The 24463-nt window shown below is 47.8% G+C and overlaps 1 protein-coding gene across 1 annotated transcript in view; it reads right to left on the reverse strand.

Moving 5' to 3' along the window:
• Positions 1-24463, reverse strand: part of vcanb (versican b) — a 51463-nt gene that overhangs the window by 3700 nt on the left and 23300 nt on the right. Inside the window, exons 7-12 of the mRNA XM_064972339.1 lie at positions 14389-14502; positions 10370-10483; positions 4913-5071; positions 4513-4595; positions 314-458; positions 59-241 (exon numbers count right to left, since the gene is read on the reverse strand). Of these exons, the coding sequence (XP_064828411.1) occupies positions 59-241; positions 314-458; positions 4513-4595; positions 4913-5071; positions 10370-10483; positions 14389-14502 (798 nt within the window). The remainder of the gene's footprint in view (positions 1-58; positions 242-313; positions 459-4512; positions 4596-4912; positions 5072-10369; positions 10484-14388; positions 14503-24463) is intronic.

Raw genomic sequence — 24463 nt, forward strand, 5'->3', positions numbered from 1 at the left:
AGGCCCTGATTAGTTGGGTGGGGGGTAGTCAGAGACAGAAGGAGTGGGCAGTACTCACGGCTTATGCAGGTGATCTTGGGGCTGTCCCATTGGCCGTTGTCACGGCAGCGGATGGTGGAGGGGTATCTCTGTATGAAGCCGCTTTTACAGTGGTAACGAATCAGAGTGTTGATCTCATAACGAGGCTTCATAGAACCAAACACACGAGCATCCTTCACTACTGGTGGCTGGCTGCAAGAGACTGGAGGGAAGAGAGAGGACAGGGGTTAGGTATGCATGCGTGCGTGCGTGCGTGCGTGCGAGCGTGCATTACCTGTGCCCTTCTTGCAGGTGAAGGTGAGGTGGTAGTTGCAGGGTACGTCATTCCACTGTCCTCCCTCGTGCCAGATCATCACCACACAGTCCTCTCCAGACTGGAAGAAACTGTCTGGCTGGTTGGGACGCCAGTGCTCATATTGCTGCAAATACAATCGCACACTGTCATCATCACCAAAGTGTAGGCCTTTTTACCTGCAGCCACATTCATTAGCACCTTTACTGCATCCCAGTTACTCTGATAGCCCCCACAGCCCTCATACAGTATAGGATCCTTAATCAGACTACACCTGGCCTACAAGCTAGTCACCTCATAACATAATCTTAATGTAACTTCTTTGCAAATCTCATTAATCACTAGCTTCTATAGGGACCAGATGACAATACATTTCAACAAGTTTATTGGGACATTACACACAGTTCCTTTTTGAACCCTGCTATTTACGTTTCACTATTTTCATTTCATATTTCACTGAGGAGGAAGGATCTCTCCTTCACTGATGGAGACTCCTACTGCAGTGGTTCCTTATCTATTACTGTACCACTAACTGCATTTTACTCTTTTCCCCACCTTTATTTAACCAGGTAGGCTAGTTGAGAACACCTTTATTTAACCAGGTAGGCTAGTTGAGAACACCTTTATTTAACCAGGTAGGCTAGTTGAGAACACCTTTATTTAACCAGGTAGGCTAGTTGAGAACATCTATATTTAACCAGGTAGGCTAGTTGAGAACACCTTCATTTAACCAGGTAGGCTAGTTGAGAACACCTTTATTTAACCAGGTAGGCTAGTTGAGAACACCTTTATTTAACCAGGTAGGCTAGTTGAGAACACCTTTATTTAACCAGGTAGGCTAGTTGAGAACACCTTCATTTAACCAGGTAGGCTAGTTGAGAACACCTTTATTTAACCAGGTAGGCTAGTTGAGAACAAGTTCTCATTTGCAACTGCGACCTGGCCAAGATAAAGCCAAGCAATTTGACACATACAACAACACAGAGTTACACATGGAAACAAAACATACAGTCAATAAATACAGTAGAACAAAAGAAAAAAAAATGTCTATATACAGTGAATGCAAATGAGGTAAGTTAAGGAAATAAATAGGCCATGGTGGCGAAGTAATTACAATATAGCAATTAAACACTGGAATGGTAGATCGGCAGAGGATGAATGTGCAGGTAGAGATACTGGGGTGCAAAGGAGCAAAATAAATAAATAAATACCAGTATGGGGATGAGGTAGGTAGATAGATGGGCTATGTACAGGTGCAGTGATCTGTAAGCTGCTCTGACAGCTGGTGCTTAAAGCTAGTGAGGGAGATGTGAGTACCCTGCCCGGAGTACCCTGAAGTACCGCCTAAAGTGCATTTTACCAGTAGCCCTATGGTCTCATGAGTCTTCTTAAGTACCCCTGTGGGTATGCCAAGTACACCCAGGGGTGCTAGTAGATCTACAGCTGCACCAAAAGATCTACAGCTGCACCATTGAGAGCATCTTGACTGGCTGCATCGCCGCTTGGTGTGGCAGCTGCATGGCATCCGACGGCACGGCGCTACAGGGGGCCAAGTACATCACTGGGGCCAAGATCCCTGCAATCCAGGAACTCGATACCAGGCGGTGTCAGAAGAAGGCCCAAAAAAATGCTCAAAGACTCCAGCCACCCAAGTCAGAGACGGTTCTCTCTGCTACCGCATGGCAAGCGGTAACGATACAATTGGAACCTACAGGAGCCTGAACAGCTTCTACTCCCAAGCCATAAGACTGCAAAAAGTGAGTTAAATGGTTAACCAGAGAGTTACTGGGACTATTTGCATTAACCCTTTTTGAGGTAAATTTTTTTACTCAAAACATACACTGTTGCTACTTACTATCTGTCACTTTATTCCAAGTTATATGTACGGTGTATTCGGAAAGTATTCAGACCCTGTGACTTTTTCCTCATTTTGTTAGGTTACAACCTTATTCTAAAATGGATTATATAGTTTTCCCCCCCTCATCAATCTACACACAATACCCCATAATGACAAAGCAAAAACAGAATTTTTTATTTTTTGCAAATGTATTTAAAAAAAACAGAAATATCACATTTACATAAGTATTAAGACCCTTTACTCAGTACTTGTCCCGAAGCCACTACTGCGTTGTCTTTACTTTGTCTTCAGGTTCATTGTCTTGTTGGAAGGTCAACCTTCACACCAGTCTGAGGTCCTGAGCACTCTGGAGCAGGTTTTCATCAAGGATCTCTCTGTACTTTGCTCCGTTCATGTTTTACTCGATCCTGACTAGTCTCCCAGTCCCTGCTGCTGAAAAACATCCCCACAACATGATGCTGCCACCACCATGCTTCACCGCAGGGATGATACAAGATTTCATCCAGACGTGACACTTGGCATTCAGGCCAAAGAGTTCAATCTTGGTTTCATCAGACCAGAGAATCTTGTTTCTCATGGCCTGAGAGTCCTTAAGGGGACTTTTCTCATGTGCCTTTTACTGAGGAGTGGCTTCCGTCTGGCCACTCTACCATAAAGGCCTGATTGGAGGAGTGCTGCAGAGATGGTTGTCCTTCTGGAAGGTTCTTCCATCTCCACAGAGGAACTCTGGTGCTCATTCAGAGTGACCATCAGATTCTTGGTCACCTCCATGACTAAAGTCCTTCTCCCCCGATTGCTCAGTTTGGCAGGGCACCCAACTCTAGGAAGAGTCTTGGTGGTTCCAAACTTCTTCCATTTAAGGATGATGGAGGCCACTGTATTCCTGGGGATCTTCAATGCTGCAGAAATATTTTGGTACCCTTCCCCAAATCTGTGCCTCGACACAATCCTGTCTCGGAGCTCTTTGGAAAATTCCCTCGCCATTGTTTTTTTCTCTGACATGCACTGTCAGCTGTGGGACCTTATATAGACAGGTTTGTGCCTTTCCAAATCATGTCCAATCAATTGATTTTACCACAGGGGGACTCCAATCAAGTTGTAGAAACATCTGAAGGATGATCAATGGAAACAGGGTGCACCTGAGCTCAATTTCGAAGTCTCATAGCAAAGGGTCTGAATACTTATGTAAATAAGGTATGTAAATAAGGTATTTCTGTTTTTACTTTGACTAAATTAGCAACATTTTCTAAAAACCTCTTTTCACTCTGTCAGTATGGGGTATTGTGTGTAGATTGATTGGGGAAAAATACAATTGAATCCATTTTAGAATAAGGCTGTAATGTAACACAAGTTGGAAAACGGGAAGGGGGTCTGAATACTTTCTGAATGTACTGTATCTACCTCAATTACCTCGTACCCCAGCACGTCGGCTCGGCACTGGTACCCCTTGTACAAAGCCAAGTTATTGTTACTTATTGTGTATCTATTATTACTGCATGTTTTCATTTTCTATTTTTTCTCCAATATTTTCCTTCTCTCTGCATTGTAGGGAAGAGCATTTCACTGTTCGTCTACACCTGTTGCTTACGAAGCATGTGACAAATGAAATTGGATTGGATTTGAATCGCACTGAGGCGTGCTCGCATACTCCTTTCAAATACAACAAATAAAATAGTCCAAATTCATCTATGATCATTGAAGAAATCTGTCATTCATTTGGATGTTTTTGCTGAATAGAGCTGTCAGTGGCTGTAATATACAGAGAAGCCATAAGGGGGCGCTCCATCTAAGTGAGGCAGCCCCATACTCTCTATCTGTAGCTGACCCAAACGTTTAGCCAACTTCCAGACAGGGAGAGTTCTCCCAATCTCTACCCGTCGATCACCTCTCTCTTCCCTGGGCTCTTTTTTGTCACAGTGTCCCTGGGTCAAACGTCTTCAACAATGCAGTGATGCATGTTAACTTGAACACACGCCCGAATGCACACTGGTACACCTAGAAGTGAACAAGAGTGTGTCTCGCAGTCCTGAGAGACATTAAAACAACAGTGGTTCAACATTATCATCTGTGTCTCTCTCCTGTGGCTGTGCGTGGACAGAAACACTCACACACAAACACACACATACACACTGTCCTTCCTCCATCTCAGTCCAGACGTCATACAGAGAAAACAGCTGGACAGTGTGTGTGTGTGTGTGTGTGTGTGTGTGTGTGTGTGTGTGTGTGTGTGTGTGTGTGTGTGTGTGTGTGTGTGTGTGTGTGTAATAAGAAGCAACACTCGTATCATATAATATCTTATCAGGGTGATTTTCTCCTGTCTTACCATGATGTTGCCGTCAGTCCAGCGGAAGTCTCTCTCAAACATCTTGTCGTTTAGACCGATCCACTGGTAGTCATGGCCCAGACCTGGGGGATAGAAACAACAGTAAGACCTGGTTCTCTTTAGCTCTACCACAGGAAACAACAAAGACATTTTAAGACGTGTTAAAAAACGAGCCTCATGTTCCCAAAAACTGCTTTCTCAGCCCAGAAACACTGCCAAACTTTCCCTCACTCCCACTTTCCTGAACTCTGTACCTCCCTTCTCCCCTACCCAAGTTCCTCTGTCTAACCCAATAACGCTGGCATGTTTACAGAAGAGATTACTCTCTACCCACTGACCTCTCACCCTGACCCGGGCCTGTGAGCTGTGAATTCTGAGAACCTAAAGGAGGCGGACTTACCGTTGACATACAGCTGCTCCTCCTGTGACAGGACACTGACGAGGTGGGCTCCGTGGAGACGGCACTCCCTCTCGGCAGCGGCCCAGGTGCGACGGTGGGTGTTGTGCTTATAACAATGGCCCCGGAACTTCTGCCAGCCATACTCACACACCTCCGTGTCTGGGGGGGGAGGAACCATGACTAACAATATTTCCAGAGATGAAACTAATTGCACACACTTGGAGGTGTAGAGAGAGAGAGAGAGACAGAGGGTGAAAGAGAGAGAAACTAAAACAAAGGGTGGATTGTAAGAGAGACAGAGAGAGAGAGAGAGAGAGAGAGAGAGAGAGAGAGAGAGAGAGAGAGAGAGAGGGAGAGAGAGGGAGAGACAGAGAGAGAGGGAGAGAGAGAGGGAGGGAGGGAGGGAGGGAGAGAGAGGGAGAGGGAGAGAGGGGAGGGGAGGGGAGGGAGAGAGAGAGAGAGAGAGAGAGAGAGAGAGAGAGGGAGAGAGAGAGGGAGGGAGAGAGAGGGAGGGAGAGACAGAGAGAGAGAGAGGGGGAGAGAGACAGAGAGAGAGAGAGAGGGAGGGAGGGAGAGGGAGAGACAGAGAGAGAGAGAGAGAGAGCTCCAGCTGGCTGAATGAGCTCACAGAGTCTTAGGCTCACAGTTGAAACTCATTAGCCTGTTTCGAAACACTCACCAGTACCTTATTCTCTAAGCCAAACACGCAAGCTTACCTCGCTGTCATGGACGCACGCACATTGAACCAGCCTATGCAAGACCAGTCAATAGATGAGAACAGAAGGGCATGCTTCTGCACAAAGGGACTGTAAGCGCTATAGTGAACCCTCTTTGTTAATGTTGGACTTGGTTAGATTTGGCTATGGGATGCATGCCAGTGAGCCCACAATAATACACTATACAGCCAAAAGTATGTGGACACCCCTTCAAATTTGTGCATTTGGCTATTTTAGCCACACCCATTGCTGATAGGTGTTTAAAATCGAGCACACATGCAACACTCCATAGACAAACACTGGCAGTAGAATGACCCGTACTGAAGAGCTCAGTGACTTTCAATGTGGCACTGTCAATAGGATGCCACCTTTCCAACCAGTCAGTCCTGCTAGAGCTGACCCCGGTCAATTGTAAGTCCTGTTATTGTGAAGTGGAAATGTCAAGGCCACACAAGCTCACAGAACGGGACCGCCGAGTGCTGAAGCGAGTAGCGCGTAAAAGTCGTCTGTTCCCGGTTGCAACACTCACTACCGAGTTTCAAACTGCCTTTGGAAGCAACGTCAGCACAAGAACTGTTCTTTGGGAGCTCCATGAAATGGGTTTCCGTGGCCAAGCAGCTGCACACAAGCCATAAGATCACCAGGCGCTATACCAAGCATCGGCTGGAGTGGTGTGAAGCTCACAGCCATTGGATTCTGGAGCGTTCTCTGGAGTGATTTATCACACTGGTATTCCGACGGACAATCTGGGTTTGACGGATGCCAGTAGAATGGTACCTGCCCCAATGCATAGTGCCAACACTAAAGTTTGGTGGAGGAGGAATAATGGTCTGGAGCTGTTGTTCATGGTTCGGGCCCCTTAGTTCCAGCTAAAGGAAATCTTAACGCTACATCATATAACGACATTCTAGACGATGCTGGGCTTCCAACTTCGTGGCAACAGTTTGGGGAAGGCCCTTTCCTGTTCCAGCATGACAATGCCGCCTGTGCACAAAGCGAGGTCCATACAGAAATGGTTAGTGGAGATAGGTGTGGAAGAACTTGACTGGTCTGCACAGAGCCCTGACCTCAACCCCTTCTTGGGGATGAATTGGAACACTGACTGTGAGCCAGGCCTAATCGCCCAACATCAGTGCGCGACCTCACTGATGCTCTTATGGCTGAATGGAAACAAGCCCCAGCATCTAGTGGAAAGTCTTCCCAGAAGAGTGGAGGCTGTTATAGCAGCAAAGGGGGGGGGGGGACCAACTCCATATTAACGGCCATGATTTTGGAATGAGATGTGCGACGAGAAGGTGTCCACAAACTTTTGGCCGTGAAGTGTACGTCAGAACGCCATGATCCGGCGCACTGCTGGCTTGGATGAGGTGACCATTCACAACATGAATCCCTAGGTACACTGTTCTCGTAAAACAAGAAGTCTGAATAGTTGTTTAGAGTAGTTCCGTCATTCGGGAAGTTTCTTCTGTGTGTTCTACTCTGGAATGTTGAAGTTCAATAGGTTACGAGACAATTGATATGGTGAATGCCAATCTGTAAAAACTATTTAATTTCTTGAGTATGTTATGCTTGTTTCCCAAAATAATTGATGTTATATTCATCGCTAGGGAATGACCAGTCCCATTCATACCATACAGGCTGAATAAGCAAGTCTTTGTGATGTCATTGATTCAAATGGGTTGGAATGACTAGAGAAACATACAAAACATATATTGTATTTAACCTTATAAAGGGCTCAACCAAGACTGGTAGACAGAGAGAGAGACAGAGCGACAGAGAGAGACAGAGAGTGTATGTGTGTGTGGTGTGTGTGTGTGTGTGTGTGTGTGTGTGTGTGTGTGTGTGTGTGTGTGTGTGTCTGTGTGTCTGTGTGTGTGTGTGTGTGTGTGTGTGGTGTGTGTGTGTGTCTGTGTGTGTGTATGTATCTGTGTGTTAGGTGGGGGGTTATGAACTCTTTACCCAGGACCTCAGGCTGTCTATCAGCAGCAAACTTCATTAACTTATTAATTTATCATACACTCTTCCCTCGCTAAGCACACACGCATTTTGTTTTGCATGACATTTGCATATATGCATGGTGCAGACAGTAAGAGTGTGAATGTGCACAATGCATGTACAGTAAGTGTGTGTCCACGTGAGCCAATGTGTGTGTAGGTTAGTTGTTGAGCAGTAGAAATACTGGCAGTGGACCTGGAACTAATCAAGTGTGGACTGTAGATATAACGCCCAGTTTCAGGGGATACGCAGGGAGCAGAGACATGACTCACTGTGTGTGTGTGTGTGTGTGTGTGTGTGTGTGTGTGTGTGTGTGTGTGTGTGTGTGTGTGTGTGTGTGTGTGTGTGTGTGTGTGTGTGTGTGTGTGTGTGTGTGTGTGTGTGTGTGTGTGTGTGTGTGTGTGTGTGTGTGTGTGTGTGTGTGTGTGTGTGTGGTGGGTGTTCCCATCAGATACAGCTGTAGTCACATTGGTTTCCCAGTCTGAACCAGAGAATGTAGTCTGTCTACTACATCTGACCAAGAGCTGGCAGTTCCACTATTCCACACAATTATTTAGCACATTTGGACAGAACTGTGAGTTGGCTTGAAGGGCTGTCTCTTTTTTGTAAAAGCCTTGATTAGGGTTTTAAAGCAGCTGCACAGGTACAGTGCCTTGCGAAAGTATTCGGCCCCCTTGAACTTTGCGACCTTTTGCCACATTTCAGGCTTCAAACATAAAGATATAAAACTGTATTTTTTTGTAAAGAATCAACAACAAGTGGGACACAATCATGAAGTGGAACGACTTTCATTGGATATTTCAAACTTTTTTAACAAATCAAAAAATTATTCAGCCCCTTTACTTTCAGTGCAGCAAACTCTCTCCAGAAGTTCAGTGAGGATCTCTGAATGATCCAATGTTGACCTAAATGACTAATGATGATAAAAACAATCCACCTGTGTGTAATCAAGTCTCCGTATAAATGCACCTGCACTGTGATAGTCTCAGAGGTCCGTTAAAAGCGCAGAGAGCATCATGAAGAACAAGGAACAACACCAGGCAGGTCCGAGATACTGTTGTGAAGAAGTTTAAAGCCGGATTTGGATACAAAAACATTTCCCAAGCTTTAAACATCCCAAGGAGCACTGTGCAAGCGATAATATTGAAATGGAAGGAGTATCAGACCACTGCAAATCTACCAAGACCTGGCCGTCCCTCTAAACCTTCAGCTCATACAAGGAGAAGACTGATCAGAGATGCAGCCAAGAGGCCCATGATCACTCTGGATGAACTGCAGAGATCTACAGCTGAGGTGGGAGACTCTGTCCATAGGACAACAATCAGTCGTATATTGCACAAATCTGGCCTTTATGGAAGAGTGGCAAGAAGAAAGCCATTTCTTAAAGATATCCATAAAAAGTGTTGTTTAAAGTTTGCCACAAGCCACCTGGGAGACACACCAAACATGTGGAAGAAGGTGCTCTGGTCAGATGAAACCAAAATTGAACTTTTTGGCAACAATGCAAAACGTTATGTTTGGCGTAAAAGCAACACAGCTCATCACCCTGAACACACTATACCCACTGTCAAACATGGTGGTGGCAGCATCATGGTTTGGGCCTACTTTTCTTCAGCAGGGACAGGGAAGATGGTTAAAATTGATGGGAAGATGGATGGAACCAAATACAGGACCATTCTGGAAGAAAACCTGATGGAGTCTGCAAAAGACCTGAGACTGGGACGGAGATTTGTCTTCCAACAAGACAATGATTGTAACGGCGTTCTTCGTTTGTCGCAAGAAAGTCGGACCGAAATGCAGCGTGTTGGTTACTCATGTCTTTAATGAAACAAATGACGATACATGAAATAACTTATAAATACAAAAACAACAAACGGAACGTGAAAAACCTATACAGCCTGTCTGGTGAACACTAACACAGAGACAGGAACAATCACCCACGAAATACAAAGTGAAACCCAGGCTACCTAAATACGGTTCCCAATCAGAGACAACGAGAATCACCTGACTCTGATTGAGAACCGCCTCAGGCAGCCAAACCTATGCAACACCCCTACTCAGCCGCAATCCCAAATACTACAAACCCCAATACGGAATACAACAACATAAACCCATGTCACACCCTGGCCTAACCAAATAATTAACGAAAACACAAAATACTAAGACCAAGGCGTGACAATGATCCAAAACATAAAGCAAAATCTACAATGGAATGGTTCAAAAATAAACATATCCAGGTGTTAGAATGGCCAAGTCAAAGTCCAAACCTGAATCCAATCGAGAATCTGTGGAAAGAACTGAAAACTGCTGTTCACAAATGCTCTCCATCCAACCTCATTGAGCTCAAGCTGTTTTGCAAGGAGGAATGGGAAAAAATTTCAGTCTCTCGATGTGCAAAACTGATAGAGATATACCCCAAGCGACTTACAGCTGTAATCGCAGCAAAAGGTGGCGCAACAAAGTATTAACTTAACGGGGCTGAATAATTTTGCACGCCCAATTTTTCAGTTTTTGATTTGTTAAAAAAGTTTGAAATATCCAATAAATGTCGTTTCACTTCATGATTGTGTCCCACTTGTTGTTGATTCTTCACAAAAAAATACAGTTTTATATCTTTATGTTTGAAGCCTGAAATGTGGCAAAAGGTTGCAAAGTTCAAGGGGGCCGAATACTTTCACAAGGCACTGGTGTGTGTGTGTGTGTGTGTGTGTGTGTGTGTGTGTGTGTGTGTGTGTGTGTGTGTTACCTTGTTCACAGAGCCCTCCTGTGTAGCTGGGTAGACACAAACAGGTGAAGGAGTTGACTCCGTCCATACAGGTGGCTCCATTACGACATGGGTTGGACTGGCATTCATCAACATCTACACAAATAACAGAGACAATATGATACCTGCTTGTGTGTGTGTGTGTGTGTGTGTGTGTGTGTGTGTGTGTGTGTGTGTGTGTGTGTGTGTGTGTGTGTGCGTGTGTGTGTGTGTGTGTACCTGTCTCGCAGCGCTGTCCAGTGTATCCAGTTGGACACACACAGATGCTGGCTCTGCCTCTCTGGTAGCAGGACGCTTGGTTCAAACACACATTCACTGTGCACTGCTGCAGTCCTGAGACACACACATATATATCATCCTCATCGTCGTCATCAACAACATCATTATCATCATCAACATTCAACAACAGCCATGAGAGCAGAGATGACAGCGGCCATGATGACGTCACCAACCCATTGTTAAACCACTGAATAGACTCGGAGATTTACACCTACCTCTGACATCGACAGTCTGGTCCGCCATGTCGTAGTCAGTTCCTGTTTCAGGTTGGTATGTGGACTGAGGTTCTTTAGGAGCATGGGGGCTGGCCTCCAGCAGAGGAGGACCAATCGCCTGGTCATAATCCACAAACTCCTCCCCCTCAGGCCGGGGGGTCTGGGGGGTCAGGGCCCTGTCGGGGATGGGGCGAGAGGGAGGTGGAGTGGAGGGGTGTGCAGGCGGTGTGTGTGTTTGGTTCAGGTGCTGTGGGGTCTTCTGATCTGTGGTAGAGTGACTGGTTTGGTTTTTATGGTGGGTAGGGGGGAATCTAGGGTGAGAGGGCTGTTTGGTTTGGTCCTTAGTGTGGGTGGAGTGATCTTTATGGTATGTGGTCTGGTTCTTGGTGGGATCCCTAACGTGTGTTGGAAGCTGGGTGGTTTGTGTAGGGGGGTACATGGATCGATCCTTAGTGTCTGTGGAGTGATTGCTATCGTGTGTGTTATGCTGATTGGTTTGGTCCTTCCCATCTGTAGAGGGGTGTCTGGTCTGAGCTTTAGTATGAGTGGAGAGATCTTTCTCCTGTGTGACAGGTTGGCGGGAGTGGTCTCTGTGCTGTGTAGAAGAGTCTGTGTGATGTCCAGGGTGGTCTCCTACAGTCTCTCCTGCCTGGGTTGGCATGGTTCCTGGTCTGGTTCCTGGTCTTGTTGCAGGTCTGGCTCCTGGTTTGGGTGAAACAGTCAGGCTTGAAAGGCTGTCTATTTTTTGTAAAAGTCTTGATTAGGGTTTTAAAGCAGCTGCACAGGTGTGTGTGTGTGTGTGTGTCTGTGTGTCTGTGTGTGTGTGTGTGTGTGTGTGTGTGTGTGTGTGTGTGTGTGTGTGTGTGTGTGTGTGTGTGTGTGTGTGTGTGTGTGTGTGTGTGTGTGTGTGTACCTGTCTCGCAGCGCTGTCCAGTGTATCCAGTTGGACACACACAGATGCTGGCTCTGCCTCTCTGGTAGCAGGACGCTTGGTTCAAACACACATTCACTGTGCACTGCTGCAGTCCTGAGACACACACATATATATCCTCCTCATCGTCGTCATCAACAACATCATTATCATCATCAACATTCAACAACAGCCATGAGAGCAGAGATGACAGCGGCCATGATGACGTCACCAACCCATTGTTAAACCACTGAATAGACTCGGAGATTTACACCTACCTCTGACATCGACAGTCTGGTCCGCCATGTCGTAGTCAGTTCCTGTTTCAGGTTGGTATGTGGACTGAGGTTCTTTAGGAGCATGGGGGCTGGCCTCCAGCAGAGGAGGACCAATCGCCTGGTCATAATCCACAAACTCCTCCCCCTCAGGCCGGGGGGTCTGGGGGGTCAGGGCCCTGTCGGGGATGGGGCGGGAGGGAGGTGGAGTGGAGGGGTGTGCAGGCGGTGTGTGTGTTTGGTTCAGGTGCTGTGGGGTCTTCTGATCTGTGGTAGAGTGACTGGTTTGGTTTTTATGGTGGGTAGGGGGGAATCTAGGGTGAGAGGGCTGTTTGGTTTGGTCCTTAGTGTGGGTGGAGTGATCTTTATGGTATGTGGTCTGGTTCTTGGTGGGATCCCTAACGTGTGTTGGAAGCTGGGTGGTTTGTGTAGGGGGGTACATGGATCGATCCTTAGTGTCTGTGGAGTGATTGCTATCGTGTGTGTTATGCTGATTGGTTTGGTCCTTCCCAGCTGTAGAGGGGTGTCTGGTCTGAGCTTTAGTATGAGTGGAGAGATCTTTCTCCTGTGTGACAGGTTGGCGGGAGTGGTCTCTGTGCTGTGTAGAAGAGTCTGTGTGATGTCCAGGGTGGTCTCCTACAGTCTCTCCTGCCTGGGTTGGCATGGTTCCTGGTCTGGTTCCTGGTCTTGTTGCAGGTCTGGCTCCTGGTTTGGGTGAAACAGTCAGGCTTGAAAGTCTGTCTATTTTTTGTAAAAGTCTTGATTAGGGTTTTAAAGCAGCTGCACAGGTGTGTGTGTGTGTGTGTGTGTGTGTGTGTGTGTGTGTGTGTGTGTGTGTGTGTGTGTGTGTGTGTGTGTGTGTGTGTGTGTGTGTGTGTGTGTGTGTGTGTGTGTGTGTGTGTGTGTGGGTGTTACCTTGTTCACAGAGCCCTCCTCTGTAGCTGGGAAGACACAAACAGGTGAAGGAGTTGACTCCGTCCATACAGGTGGCTCCATTACGACATGGGTTGGACTGGCATTCATCAACATCTACACAAATAACAGAGACAATATGATACCTGCTTGTGTGTGTGTGTGTGTGTGTGTGTGTGTGTGTGTGTGTGTGTGTGTGTGTGTGTGTGTGTGTGTGTGTGTGTGTGTGTGTGTGTGTGTGTGTGTGTGTGTGTGTGTGTGTGTGTGTGTGTGTGTACCTGTCTCGCAGCGCTGTCCAGTGTATCCAGTTGGACACACACAGATGCTGGCTCTGCCTCTCTGGTAGCAGGACGCTTGGTTCAAACACACATTCACTGTGCACTGCTGCAGTCCTGAGACACACACATATATATCATCCTCATCGTCGTCATCAACAACATCATTATCATCATCAACATTCAACAACAGCCATGAGAGCAGAGATGACAGCGGCCATGATGACGTCACCAACCCATTGTTAAACCACTGAATAGACTCGGAGATTTACACCTACCTCTGACATCGACAGTCTGGTCCGCCATGTCGTAGTCAGTTCCTGTTTCAGGTTGGTATGTGGACTGAGGTTCTTTAGGAGCATGGGGGCTGGCCTCCAGCAGAGGAGGACCAATCGCCTGGTCATAATCCACAAACTCCTCCCCCTCAGGCCGGGGGGTCTGGGGGGTCAGGGCCCTGTCGGGGATGGGGCGAGAGGGAGGTGGAGTGGAGGGGTGTGCAGGCGGTGTGTGTGTTTGGTTCAGGTGCTGTGGGGTCTTCTGATCTGTGGTAGAGTGACTGGTTTGGTTTTTATGGTGGGTAGGGGGGAATCTAGGGTGAGAGGGCTGTTTGGTTTGGTCCTTAGTGTGGGTGGAGTGATCTTTATGGTATGTGGTGGTCTGGTTCTTGGTGGGATCCCTAACGTGTGTTGGAAGCTGGGTGGTTTGTGTAGGGGGGTACATGGATCGATCCTTAGTGTCTGTGGAGTGATTGCTATCGTGTGTGTTATGCTGATTGGTTTGGTCCTTCCCATCTGTAGAGGGGTGTCTGGTCTGAGCTTTAGTATGAGTGGAGAGATCTTTCTCCTGTGTGACAGGTTGGCGGGAGTGGTCTCTGTGCTGTGTAGAAGAGTCTGTGTGATGTCCAGGGTGGTCTCCTACAGTCTCTCCTGCCTGGGTTGGCATGGTTCCTGGTCTGGTTCCTGGTCTTGTTGCAGGTCTGGCTCCTGGTTTGGGTGAAACAGTCAGGCTTGAAAGGCTGTCTATTTTTTGTAAAAATCTTGATTAGGGTTTTAAAGCAGCTGCACAGGTGTGTGTGTGTGTGTGTGTGTGCGTGCGTGCGTGCGTGTGTGTGTGTGTGTGTGTGTGTGTGTGTTACCTTGTTCACAGAGCCCTCCTGTGTAGCTGGGTAGACACAAACAGGTGAAGGAGTTGACTCCGTCCATACAGGTGGCTCCATTACGACATGGGTTGGACTGGCATTCATCAACATCTACACAAATAACAGAGACAATATGATACCTGCTTGTGTGTGTGTGTGTGTGTGTGTGTGTGTGTGTGTGTGTGTGTGTGTGTGTGTGTGTGTGTGTGTGTGTGTGTGTGTGTGTGTGTGTGTGTGTGTGTGTGTGTGTGTGTGTGTACCTGTTTCGCAGCGCTGTCCAGTGTATCCAGTTGGACACACACAGATGCTGGCTCTGCCTCTCTGGTAGCAGGACGCTTGGTTCAAACACACATTCACTGTGCACTGCTGCAGTCCTGAGACACACACATATATATCATCCTCATCGTCGTCATCAACAACATCATTATCATCATCAACATTCAACAACAGCCATGAGAGCAGAGATGACAGCGGCCATAATGACGTCACCAACCCATTGTTAAACCACTGAATAGACTCGGAGATTTACACCTACCTCTGACATCGACAGTCTGGTCCGCCATGTCGTAGTCAGTTCCTGTTTCAGGTTGGTATGTGGACTGAGGTTCTTTAGGAGCATGGGGGCTGGCCTCCAGCAGAGGAGGACCAATCGCCTGGTCATAATCCACAAACTCCTCCCCCTCAGGCCGGGGGGTCTGGGGGGTCAGGGCCCTGTCGGGGATGGGGCGAGAGGGAGGTGGAGTGGAGGGGTGTGCAGGCGGTGTGTGTGTTTGGTTCAGGTGCTGTGGGGTCTTCTGATCTGTGGTAGAGTGACTGGTTTGGTTTTTATGGTGGGTAGGGGGGAATCTAGGGTGAGAGGGCTGTTTGGTTTGGTCCTTAGTGTGGGTGGAGTGATCTTTATGGTATGTGGTCTGGTTCTTGGTGGGATCCCTAACGTGTGTTGGAAGCTGGGTGGTTTGTGTAGGGGGTACATGGATCGATCCTTAGTGTCTGTGGAGTGATTGCTATCGTGTGTGTTATGCTGATTGGTTTGGTCCTTCCCATCTGTAGAGGGGTGTCTGGTCTGAGCTTTAGTATGAGTGGAGAGATCTTTCTCCTGTGTGACAGGTTGGCGGGAGTGGTCTCTGTGCTGTGTAGAAGAGTCTGTGTGATGTCCAGGGTGGTCTCCTACAGTCTCTCCTGCCTGGGTTGGCATGGTTCCTGGTCTGGTTCCTGGTCTTGTTGCAGGTCTGGCTCCTGGTTTGGGTGAAACAGTCAGGCTTGAAAGGCTGTCTATTTTTTGTAAAAGTCTTGATTAGGGTTTTAAAGCAGCTGCACAGGTGTGTGTGTGTGTGTGTGTGTGTGTGTGTGTGTGTGTGTGTGTGTGTGTGTGTGTGTGTGTGTGTGTGTGTGTGTGTGTGTGTGTGTGTGTGTGTGTGTTACCTTGTTCACAGAGCCCTCCTGTGTAGCTGGGTAGACACAAACAGGTGAAGGAGTTGACTCCGTCCATACAGGTGGCTCCATTACGACATGGGTTGGACTGGCAATCATCAACATCTACACAAATAACAGAAACAATATGATACCTGCTTGTGTGTGTGTGTGTGTGTGTGTGTGTGTGTGTGTGTGTGTGTGTGTGTGTGTGTGTGTGTGTGTGTGTGTGTGTGTGTGTGTGTGTGTGTGTGTGTGTGTGTGTGTGTGTACCTGTTTCGCAGCGCTGTCCAGTGTATCCAGTTGGACACACACAGATGCTGGCTCTGCCTCTCTGGTAGCAGGACGCTTGGTTCAAACACACATTCACTGTGCACTGCTGCAGTCCTGAGACACACACATATATATCATCCTCATCGTCGTCATCAACAACATCATTATCATCATCAACATTCAACAACAGCCATGAGAGCAGAGATGACAGCGGCCATAATGACGTCACCAACCCATTGTTAAACCACTGAATAGACTCGGAGATTTACACCTACCTCTGACATCGACAGTCTGGTCCGCCATGTCGTAGTCAGTTCCTGTTTCAGGTTGGTATGTGGACTGAGGTTCTTTAGGAGCATGGGGGCTGGCCTCCAGCAGAGGAGGACCAATCGCCTGGTCATAATCCACAAACTCCTCCCCCTCAGGCCGGGGGGTCTGGGGGGTCAGGGCCCTGTCGGGGATGGGGCGAGAGGGAGGTGGAGTGGAGGGGTGTGCAGGCGGTGTGTGTGTTTGGTTCAGGTGCTGTGGGGTCTTCTGATCTGTGGTAGAGTGACTGGTTTGGTTTTTATGGTGGGTAGGGGGGAATCTAGGGTGAGAGGGCTGTTTGGTTTGGTCCTTAGTGTGGGTGGAGTGATCTTTATGGTATGTGGTCTGGTTCTTGGTGGGATCCCTAACGTGTGTTGGAAGCTGGGTGGTTTGTGTAGGGGGGTACATGGATCGATCCTTAGTGTCTGTGGAGTGATTGCTATCGTGTGTGTTATGCTGATTGGTTTGGTCCTTCCCATCTGTAGAGGGGTGTCTGGTCTGAGCTTTAGTATGAGTGGAGAGATCTTTCTCCTGTGTGACAGGTTGGCGGGAGTGGTCTCTGTGCTGTGTAGAAGAGTCTGTGTGATGTCCAGGGTGGTCTCCTACAGTCTCTCCTGCCTGGGTTGGCATGGTTCCTGGTCTGGTTCCTGGTCTTGTTGCAGGTCTGGCTCCTGGTTTGGGTGAAACAGTCAGGCTTGAAAGGCTGTCTATTTTTTGTAAAAGTCTTGATTAGGGTTTTAAAGCAGCTGCACAGGTGTGTGTGTGTGTGTGTGTGTGTGTGTGTGTGTGTGTGTGTGTGTGTGTGTGTGTGTGTGTGTGTGTGTGTGTGTGTGTGTGTGTGTGTGTGTGTGTGTGTGTGTGTGTGTGTCTGACCGCTGGCTACGTCCCTTCCGTCTTCAAGAGAGCGAGAGTTGCACCCCTTCTGGAAAAACCTACACTCGATCCCTCCGATGTCAACAACTACAGACCAGTATCCCTTCTTTCTTTTCTCTCCAAAACTCTTGAACGTGCCGTCCTTGGCCAGCTCTCCCGCTATCTCTCTCAGAATGACCTTCTTGATCCAAATCAGTCAGGTTTCAAGACTAGTCATTCAACTGAGACTGCTCTTCTCTGTATCACGGAGGCACTCCGCACTGCTAAAGCTAACTCTCTCTCCTCTGCTCTCATCCTTCTAGACCTATCGGCTGCCTTCGATACTGTGAACCATCAGATCCTCCTCTCCACCCTCTCCGAGTTGGGCATCTCCGGCGCGGCCCACGCTTGGATTGCGTCCTACCTGACAGGTCGCTCCTACCAGGTGGTGTGGCGAGAATCTGTCTCCTCACCACGCGCTCTCACCACTGGTGTCCCCCAGGGCTCTGTTCTAGGCCCTCTCCTATTCTCGCTATACACCAAGTCACTTGGCTCTGTCATAACCTCACATGGTCTCTCCTATCATTGCTATGCAGACGACACACAATTAATCTTCTCCTTTCCCCCTTCTGATGACCAGGTGGCGAATCGCATCTCTGCATGTCTGGCAGACATATCAGTGTGGATGACAAATCACCACCTCAAGCTGAACCTCGGCAAGACGGAGCTGCTCTTCCTCCCGGGGAAGGACTGCCCGTTCCATGATCTCGCCATCACGGTTGACAACTCCATTGTGTCCTCCTCCCAGAGCGCTAAGAACCTTGGCGTGATCCTGGACAACACCCTGTCGTTCTCAACTAACATCAAGGCGGTGGCCCGTTCCTGTAGGTTCATGCTCTACAACATCCGCAGAGTACGACCCTGCCTCACACAGGAAGCGGCGCAGGTCCTAATCCAGGCACTTGTCATCTCCCGTCTGGATTACTGCAACTCACTGTTGGCCGGGCTCCCTGCCTGTGCCATTAAACCCCTACAACTCATCCAGAACGCCGCAGCCCGTCTGGTGTTCAACCTTCCCAAGTTCTCTCACGTCACCCCGCTCCTCCGCTCTCTCCACTGGCTTCCAGTTGAAGCTCGCATCCGCTACAAGACCATGGTGCTTGCCTACGGAGCTGTGAGGGGAACGGCACCGCAGTACCTCCAGGCTCTGATCAGGCCCTACACCCAAACAAGGACACTGCGTTCATCCACCTCTGGCCTGCTCGCCTCCCTACCACTGAGGAAGTACAGTTCCCGCTCAGCCCAGTCAAAACTGTTCGCTGCTCTGGCCCCCCAATGGTGGAACAAACTCCCTCACGACGCCAGGACAGCGGAGTCAATCACCACCTTCCGGAGACACCTGAAACCCTACCTCTTTAAGGAATACCTAGGATAGGATAAAGTAATCCTTCTCACCCCCCCCCTTAAATGATTTAGATGCACTATTGTAAAGTGGCTGTTCCACTGGATGTCAGAAGGTGAATTCACCAATTTGTAAGTCGCTCTGGATAAGAGCGTCTGCCAAATGACTTAAATGTAATGTAAATGCGTGTGTACCTGTCTCGCACCGCTGTCCAGTGTATCCAGTTGGACACACACAGATGCTGGCTCTGCCTCTCTGGTAGCAGGACGCTTGGTTCAAACACACATTCACTGTGCACTGCTGCAGTCCTGAGACACACACATATATATCATCCTCATCGTCGTCATCAACAACATCATTATCATCATCAACATTCAACAACAGCCATGAGAACAGAGATGACAGCGGCCATGATGACGTCACCAACACATTGTTAAGCCACTGAATAGACTCGGAGATTTACACCTACCTCTGACATCGACAGTCTGGTCCGCCATGTCATAGTCAGTTCCTGTTTCAGGTTGGTATGTGGACTGAGGTTCTTTAGGAGCATGGGGGCTGGCCTCCAGCTGAGGAGGACCAATCGCCTGGTCATAATCCACAAACTCCTCCCCCTCAGGCCGGGGGGTCTGGGGGGTCAGGGCCCTGTCGGGGATGGGGCGAGAGGGAGGTGGAGTGGAGGGGTGTGCAGGGGGTGTATGTAATTGGTTCAGGTGCTGTGGGGTCTTCTGATCTGTGGTAGAGTGACTGGTTTGGTTTTTATGGTGGGTAGGGGGGAATCTAGGGTGAGAGGGCTGTTTGGTTTGGTCCTTAGTGTGGGTGGAGTGATCTTTATGGGATGTGGTCTGGTTCTTGGTGGGATCACTAACGTGTGTTGGACGCTGGGTGGTTTGTGTAGGGGGGTACATGGATCGATCCTTAGTGTCTATGGAGTGATTGCTATCGTGTGTGTTATGCTGATTGGTTTGGTCCTTCCCATCTGTAGAGGGGTGTCTGGTCTGAGCTTTAGTATGAGTGGAGAGATCTTTCTCCTGTGCGACAGGTTGGCGGGAGTGGTCTCTGTGCTGTGTAGAAGAGTCTGTGTGATGTCCAGGGTGGCCTCCTACAGTCTCTCCTGCCTGGGTTGGCATGGTTCCTGGTCTGACTTCTGGTTTGGGTGTAACAGTCACCTGTCCCTCCACCCCAGGCCACACCGGGGGAGCTTCGATGGCTCCAGGACCGCCGATGGCTCCAGGACCGCCGGGGCTAGTGTATCTGGGGTCTTCGGGTGGGTACATCTCCTGTGCCGAGCCTTCCTCTTCTGCCGATGAAGACCCCTCGAAGTCTCCTGCCTCTGTCTGTGATGTAGTGTGTGTGTCCTTGGTGTAAGTATCAATAGTGTTTGTGTCCTTAGTGCGAGTAGAGTGTGCGTGTGATGGAGTGTGTGTGTCCTTGGTGTCAGTATCAATAGTGTTTGTGTCCTTAGTGTGAGCAGAGTGTGTATGAGACGGAGCGTGTGTGACACTCTCCGCCCCTCCAATCTCCGTCTCGTCTGTGACCACGCCTGATTGGCTGTCTGAGGCGGGGGTGGGTCGGGTGTCTTCTGCTGAGCCCTCCTGGGTACGGCCGCCTGACCCTTCCATGTCCTCGTCAGGCGAGACGCCATCTGGGGAAGTATGGGGTGAACCAGAGGGTGAGGCTGAGACTGGGGAAGAGACTGGGGATGTGTGTTGGGAATTAGGGGTTGTTCCTTTGGAGCTCTCCGTCTTTCCTGTCCTGTCTCTGCCTGTGCCTCTGTCCGTGTCTTTCGCTGTGTGTCTGTTTGTATCTCCGTCTGTGTCTGTAGCAGTGGACTCGCTGGTCTCTCCAGTATGGATGGAGTCATAGTCAAAGGGAGTGGGGCTTTTCTCCTCTCCTTGCTCCATCTCTCCTCCCAGTTCACCATAGACTGGTGTGGCCATCTCAAACTGGTCTCCTCTAGCCTCCTGCTGAATGAATGGATGAATGGATGAATGAGTAAATGAATGAATGAATGAATATTTCTTGTTGTTATTGTCGTATCACTTCATGCAACCCATCTCAATTATGCTTTTTCTACTTCCATTGTCCTTGAAAGAGAGGCTAAACACCTCTCACACATCCAGACAGCCACAGTAAATCTGACCTGGTGTTTCCCGTTGATGAAGCTGAGAATTGGGGGAAAAGGGATGGGAGGCATGCCGTCAGAGACCTCACTGCCGCGAATGGCCTCACTCTGGGTAACTGGGAAGGCTGGGATGAGAGGGGACTGGAAATCTCCATTACCCCCTAAAGGGTGTCCCAGAATCTGCAGGATGTGGTCCACTGGAAACACAGGAACAACCCAGGGAGAGTAGGGAGGTGAGATAAAGAGTGAGGGTGTGTGTCTGTCTGTCTGTGTGTCTCTGTGTGTGTGGACGTGTTTAACTATTCTTGTGGGGACCAGCAGTCCCACAAAAAAACTGGGGACATTATTTCTAGGGTGTTTGTGGTTGAGATTAGAATTTGTGTTAGGGTTAGAATTACGTTTAAGGTTAGGAGTTAGGGTTAGTTTTAGGGTTAGGAGCTAGGGTTAGTTTAGGGTTAGGAGCTAGGGTTAGTTTAGGGTTAGGAGCTAGGGTTAGTTTAGGGTTAGGAGCTAGGGTTAGTTTAGGGTTAGAGTTAGGGTTAGGAGCTAGGGTTAGTTTTAGGGTTAGGAGCTAGGGTTAGTTTAGGGTTAGAGTTAGGGTTAGTTTTAGGGTTAGGAGCTAGGGTTAGTTTAGGGTTAGAGTTAAGGTTAGGTTTAGGGTTAGGAGCTAGGGTTAGTTTAGGGTTAGGGTTAAGGTTAGGTTTAGGGTTAGGAGCTAGGGTTAGTTTAGGGTTAGAGTTAGGGTTAGTTTTAGGGTTAGGAGCTAGGGTTAGTTTAGGGTTAGAGTTAAGGTTAGGTTTAGGGTTGGGAGCTAGGGTTAGTTTAGGGTTAGGGTTAAGGTTAGGTTTAGGGTTAGGAGCTAGGGTTAGTTTAGGGTTAGGGTTAAGGTTAGGTTTAGGGTTAGGAGCTAGGGTTAGTTTAGGGTTAGGGTTAAGGTTACGTTTAGGGTTAGGAGCTAGGGTTAGTTTAGGGTTAGGGTTAAGGTTACGTTTAGGGTTAGGAGCTAGGGTTAGTTTAGGGTTAGGGTTAAGGTTAGGTTTAGGGTTAGGAGCTAGGGTTAGTTTAGGGTTAGGGTTAAGGTTAGGTTTAGGGTTAGGAGCTAGGGTTAGTTAGGTTTAGGGTTTAGGGTTTAAGGTTAGGTTTTAGGGTTAGGAGCTAGGGTTCAGTTTAGGGTTAGGGTTAAGGTTAGGTTTAGGGTTGGGAGCTAGGGTTAGTTTAGGGTTAGGGTTAAGGTTAGGTTTAGGGTTAGGAGCTAGGGTTAGTTTAGGGTTAGGGTTAAGGTTAGGTTTAGGGTTAGGAGCTAGGGTTAGTTTAGGGTTAGGGTTAAGGTTAGGTTTAGGGTTAGGAGCTAGGGTTAGTTTATTGTTAGGGTTAAGGTTAGGTTTAGGGTTAGGAGCTAGGGTTCAGTTTAGGGTTAGAGTTAAGGTTAGGTTTAGGGTTAGGAGCTAGGGTTAGTTTAGGGTTAGAGTTAAGGTTAGGTTTAGGGTTAGGAGCTAGGGTTCAGTTTAGGGTTAGAGTTAAGGTTAGGTTTAGGGTTAGGAGCTAGGGTTCAGTTTAGGGTTAGAGTTAAGGTTAGGTTTAAGGTTAGGGATTTTGAACGGGACTGAATTGTGTGTCCCCACAGGGTTAGCTGTACAAGGCTGTGTGTGTGTGTGTGTGAAAATAATGACCTGCAAATCCTACAGATTCAGGTCTACCAGAAACACACCACACTAAAACCCTAATGCACATGGTTGATAAATGATAAATATTTCAGCATTGCAATATGCCAATATGCTGTTATACTATCCACAAAGACTTAATAGTGTATGCTGTGTGTTGGCTTATGACTGGTTCAATGAGAGCCAGAAGCATTATTTGAACAATGCAGGTTTGTGTCTTCATTAGGTCTTTATGGTACACATGGAACCTATATCGCGGGAACGGGTGCAAGGGGAAGCACATTTGGACAGGGTAGCACTAAACCTGAGGTTAGTTATGTCTCTGGGGACAAATAAAACCATGTGAGATGGTAGACTTTTAATCTGCCGTTGAATGAGTGTGTGTGTGTGTGTGTGTGTGTGTGTGTGTGTGTGTGTGTGTGTGTGTGTGTGTGTGTGTGTGTGTGTGTGTGTGTGTGTGTGTGTGTGTGTGTGTGTGTGTGTGTGTGTGTGTGTGTGTGTGTGTGTGTGTGTGTGTGTGCGTGTGCGTGTGTGTGTGTATATTCGTCATACTTAACCATGTTAATGAAACCCAAAACCAACCTAAAGAGGTGTCCGTCCCTTCGTGACCCTGAATCAGATACTGATCAGATACTCTCTACTATATGCATATAAGGGTGATGAAATGAAGATTCATCTGTAATACTCCATATTTCAATGTTTCAATTCCCTTTACTTGTGTAGAAATTGTGGAAGTATAACCCACTGAGGAACTAAACTCTTATTGAGTTACTGGTTGAAATATGACCCAATACAGGATCCAATATACAAAATGTCCTTTTAATAATAAACAATAGCCATTCATAAACGTTGTGGCGGAGCCGGTAGACTCACACACATTAAAAGAGAAAAGGGGGAGAGGCATGGGGTGCAGTGTACGTTGGGAAGGAATGAAGGGGGAGATGGGAATGTTAGAGGGTCGATTGAAGGGAGCAGACCGAGGGAGCAATTAGTTGAGAGTGATTACAACGCTGACTGATCTGAGAGAGGCTCTACCATTTGACCTCAGGGTCACGTGTGCCCCTCTTTCTCTCTCCCGCCCTCGCGGGAAAAGTAACTGCCAAGCTACAAAACGAAAAAATGACTTAACGTGTTTCCTCATCTGGTTGTGCAGAACCTGCGGTTGTGCTTACATGTAAACGGGTTGCAAAAGGACAGAGACGATAACAACTTCTCTATTAAACCAAGACAACAAACAGCTGGAAAGGACCCAGAGGTGATCCTCAGTCAGGACAGAGATTTCCTTAAGACATCACTGGAAGCACGCAAAGCAGGCACACACAGCAGACCCGGAGGCAGAAATAATCAGTTGGACGGGCTTTTGATTTCCACGTTTCTTTCCCACGGGACCTCATATGCTTTTAAAAAAAATGGCTGTCGTAGTAAAGACCACAGGCAGCTCGTGGGATTCAAGTTTGGGGAAACTCACAATTTATCCTAACATTTCTACCCATCTGCGTGCCAGTTCTGATTATTTCGACATGTGCTTTTTATTGGAACGATTGAATTTCAATAATAACGTTTTTGTTTCTCATTGTCACCTGGTTAAATCCTAAAAATCTGAAGTAAAAATTTGGCCTTTGCCCAGAGCCACTAGCCTCTATCACATGGACCATTGACACACTGTGATCCAAAGAAATGAGAGCACAGAACTCAAGAGATGCAGCAGTATAACTTCCATCGTCTACTAAGTCAAATACATTTAGGACCTAAAGCCGGGAAAAAATAAAAGCAGCAGAAAATATCCTGCTGAAAATTCTGGTTCTTTAAATCACAATCTATCTCCTGCGCCTGTCTGCATTCCTTTCTATCTTCACAAAATTACAATCTGGTAAAGTATTTGGAATGGGTTTATTTACACAGGACAAATTATAACATTTTGACGAAACACACATTTACTTTAGCGCAATCCTACATCCTAACAGTGCACTGCACCCACCAATTTCCTTTGGCTGAAACCAGAGATCCTGTATATAATGACGAGATGCTCATGTCTCCGCCCTA

The sequence above is a fragment of the Oncorhynchus masou genome, chromosome 8, assembly GCF_036934945.1.
Source record: "Oncorhynchus masou masou isolate Uvic2021 chromosome 8, UVic_Omas_1.1, whole genome shotgun sequence".
In the NCBI taxonomy this organism is placed as follows: Eukaryota; Metazoa; Chordata; class Actinopteri; order Salmoniformes; family Salmonidae; genus Oncorhynchus; species Oncorhynchus masou.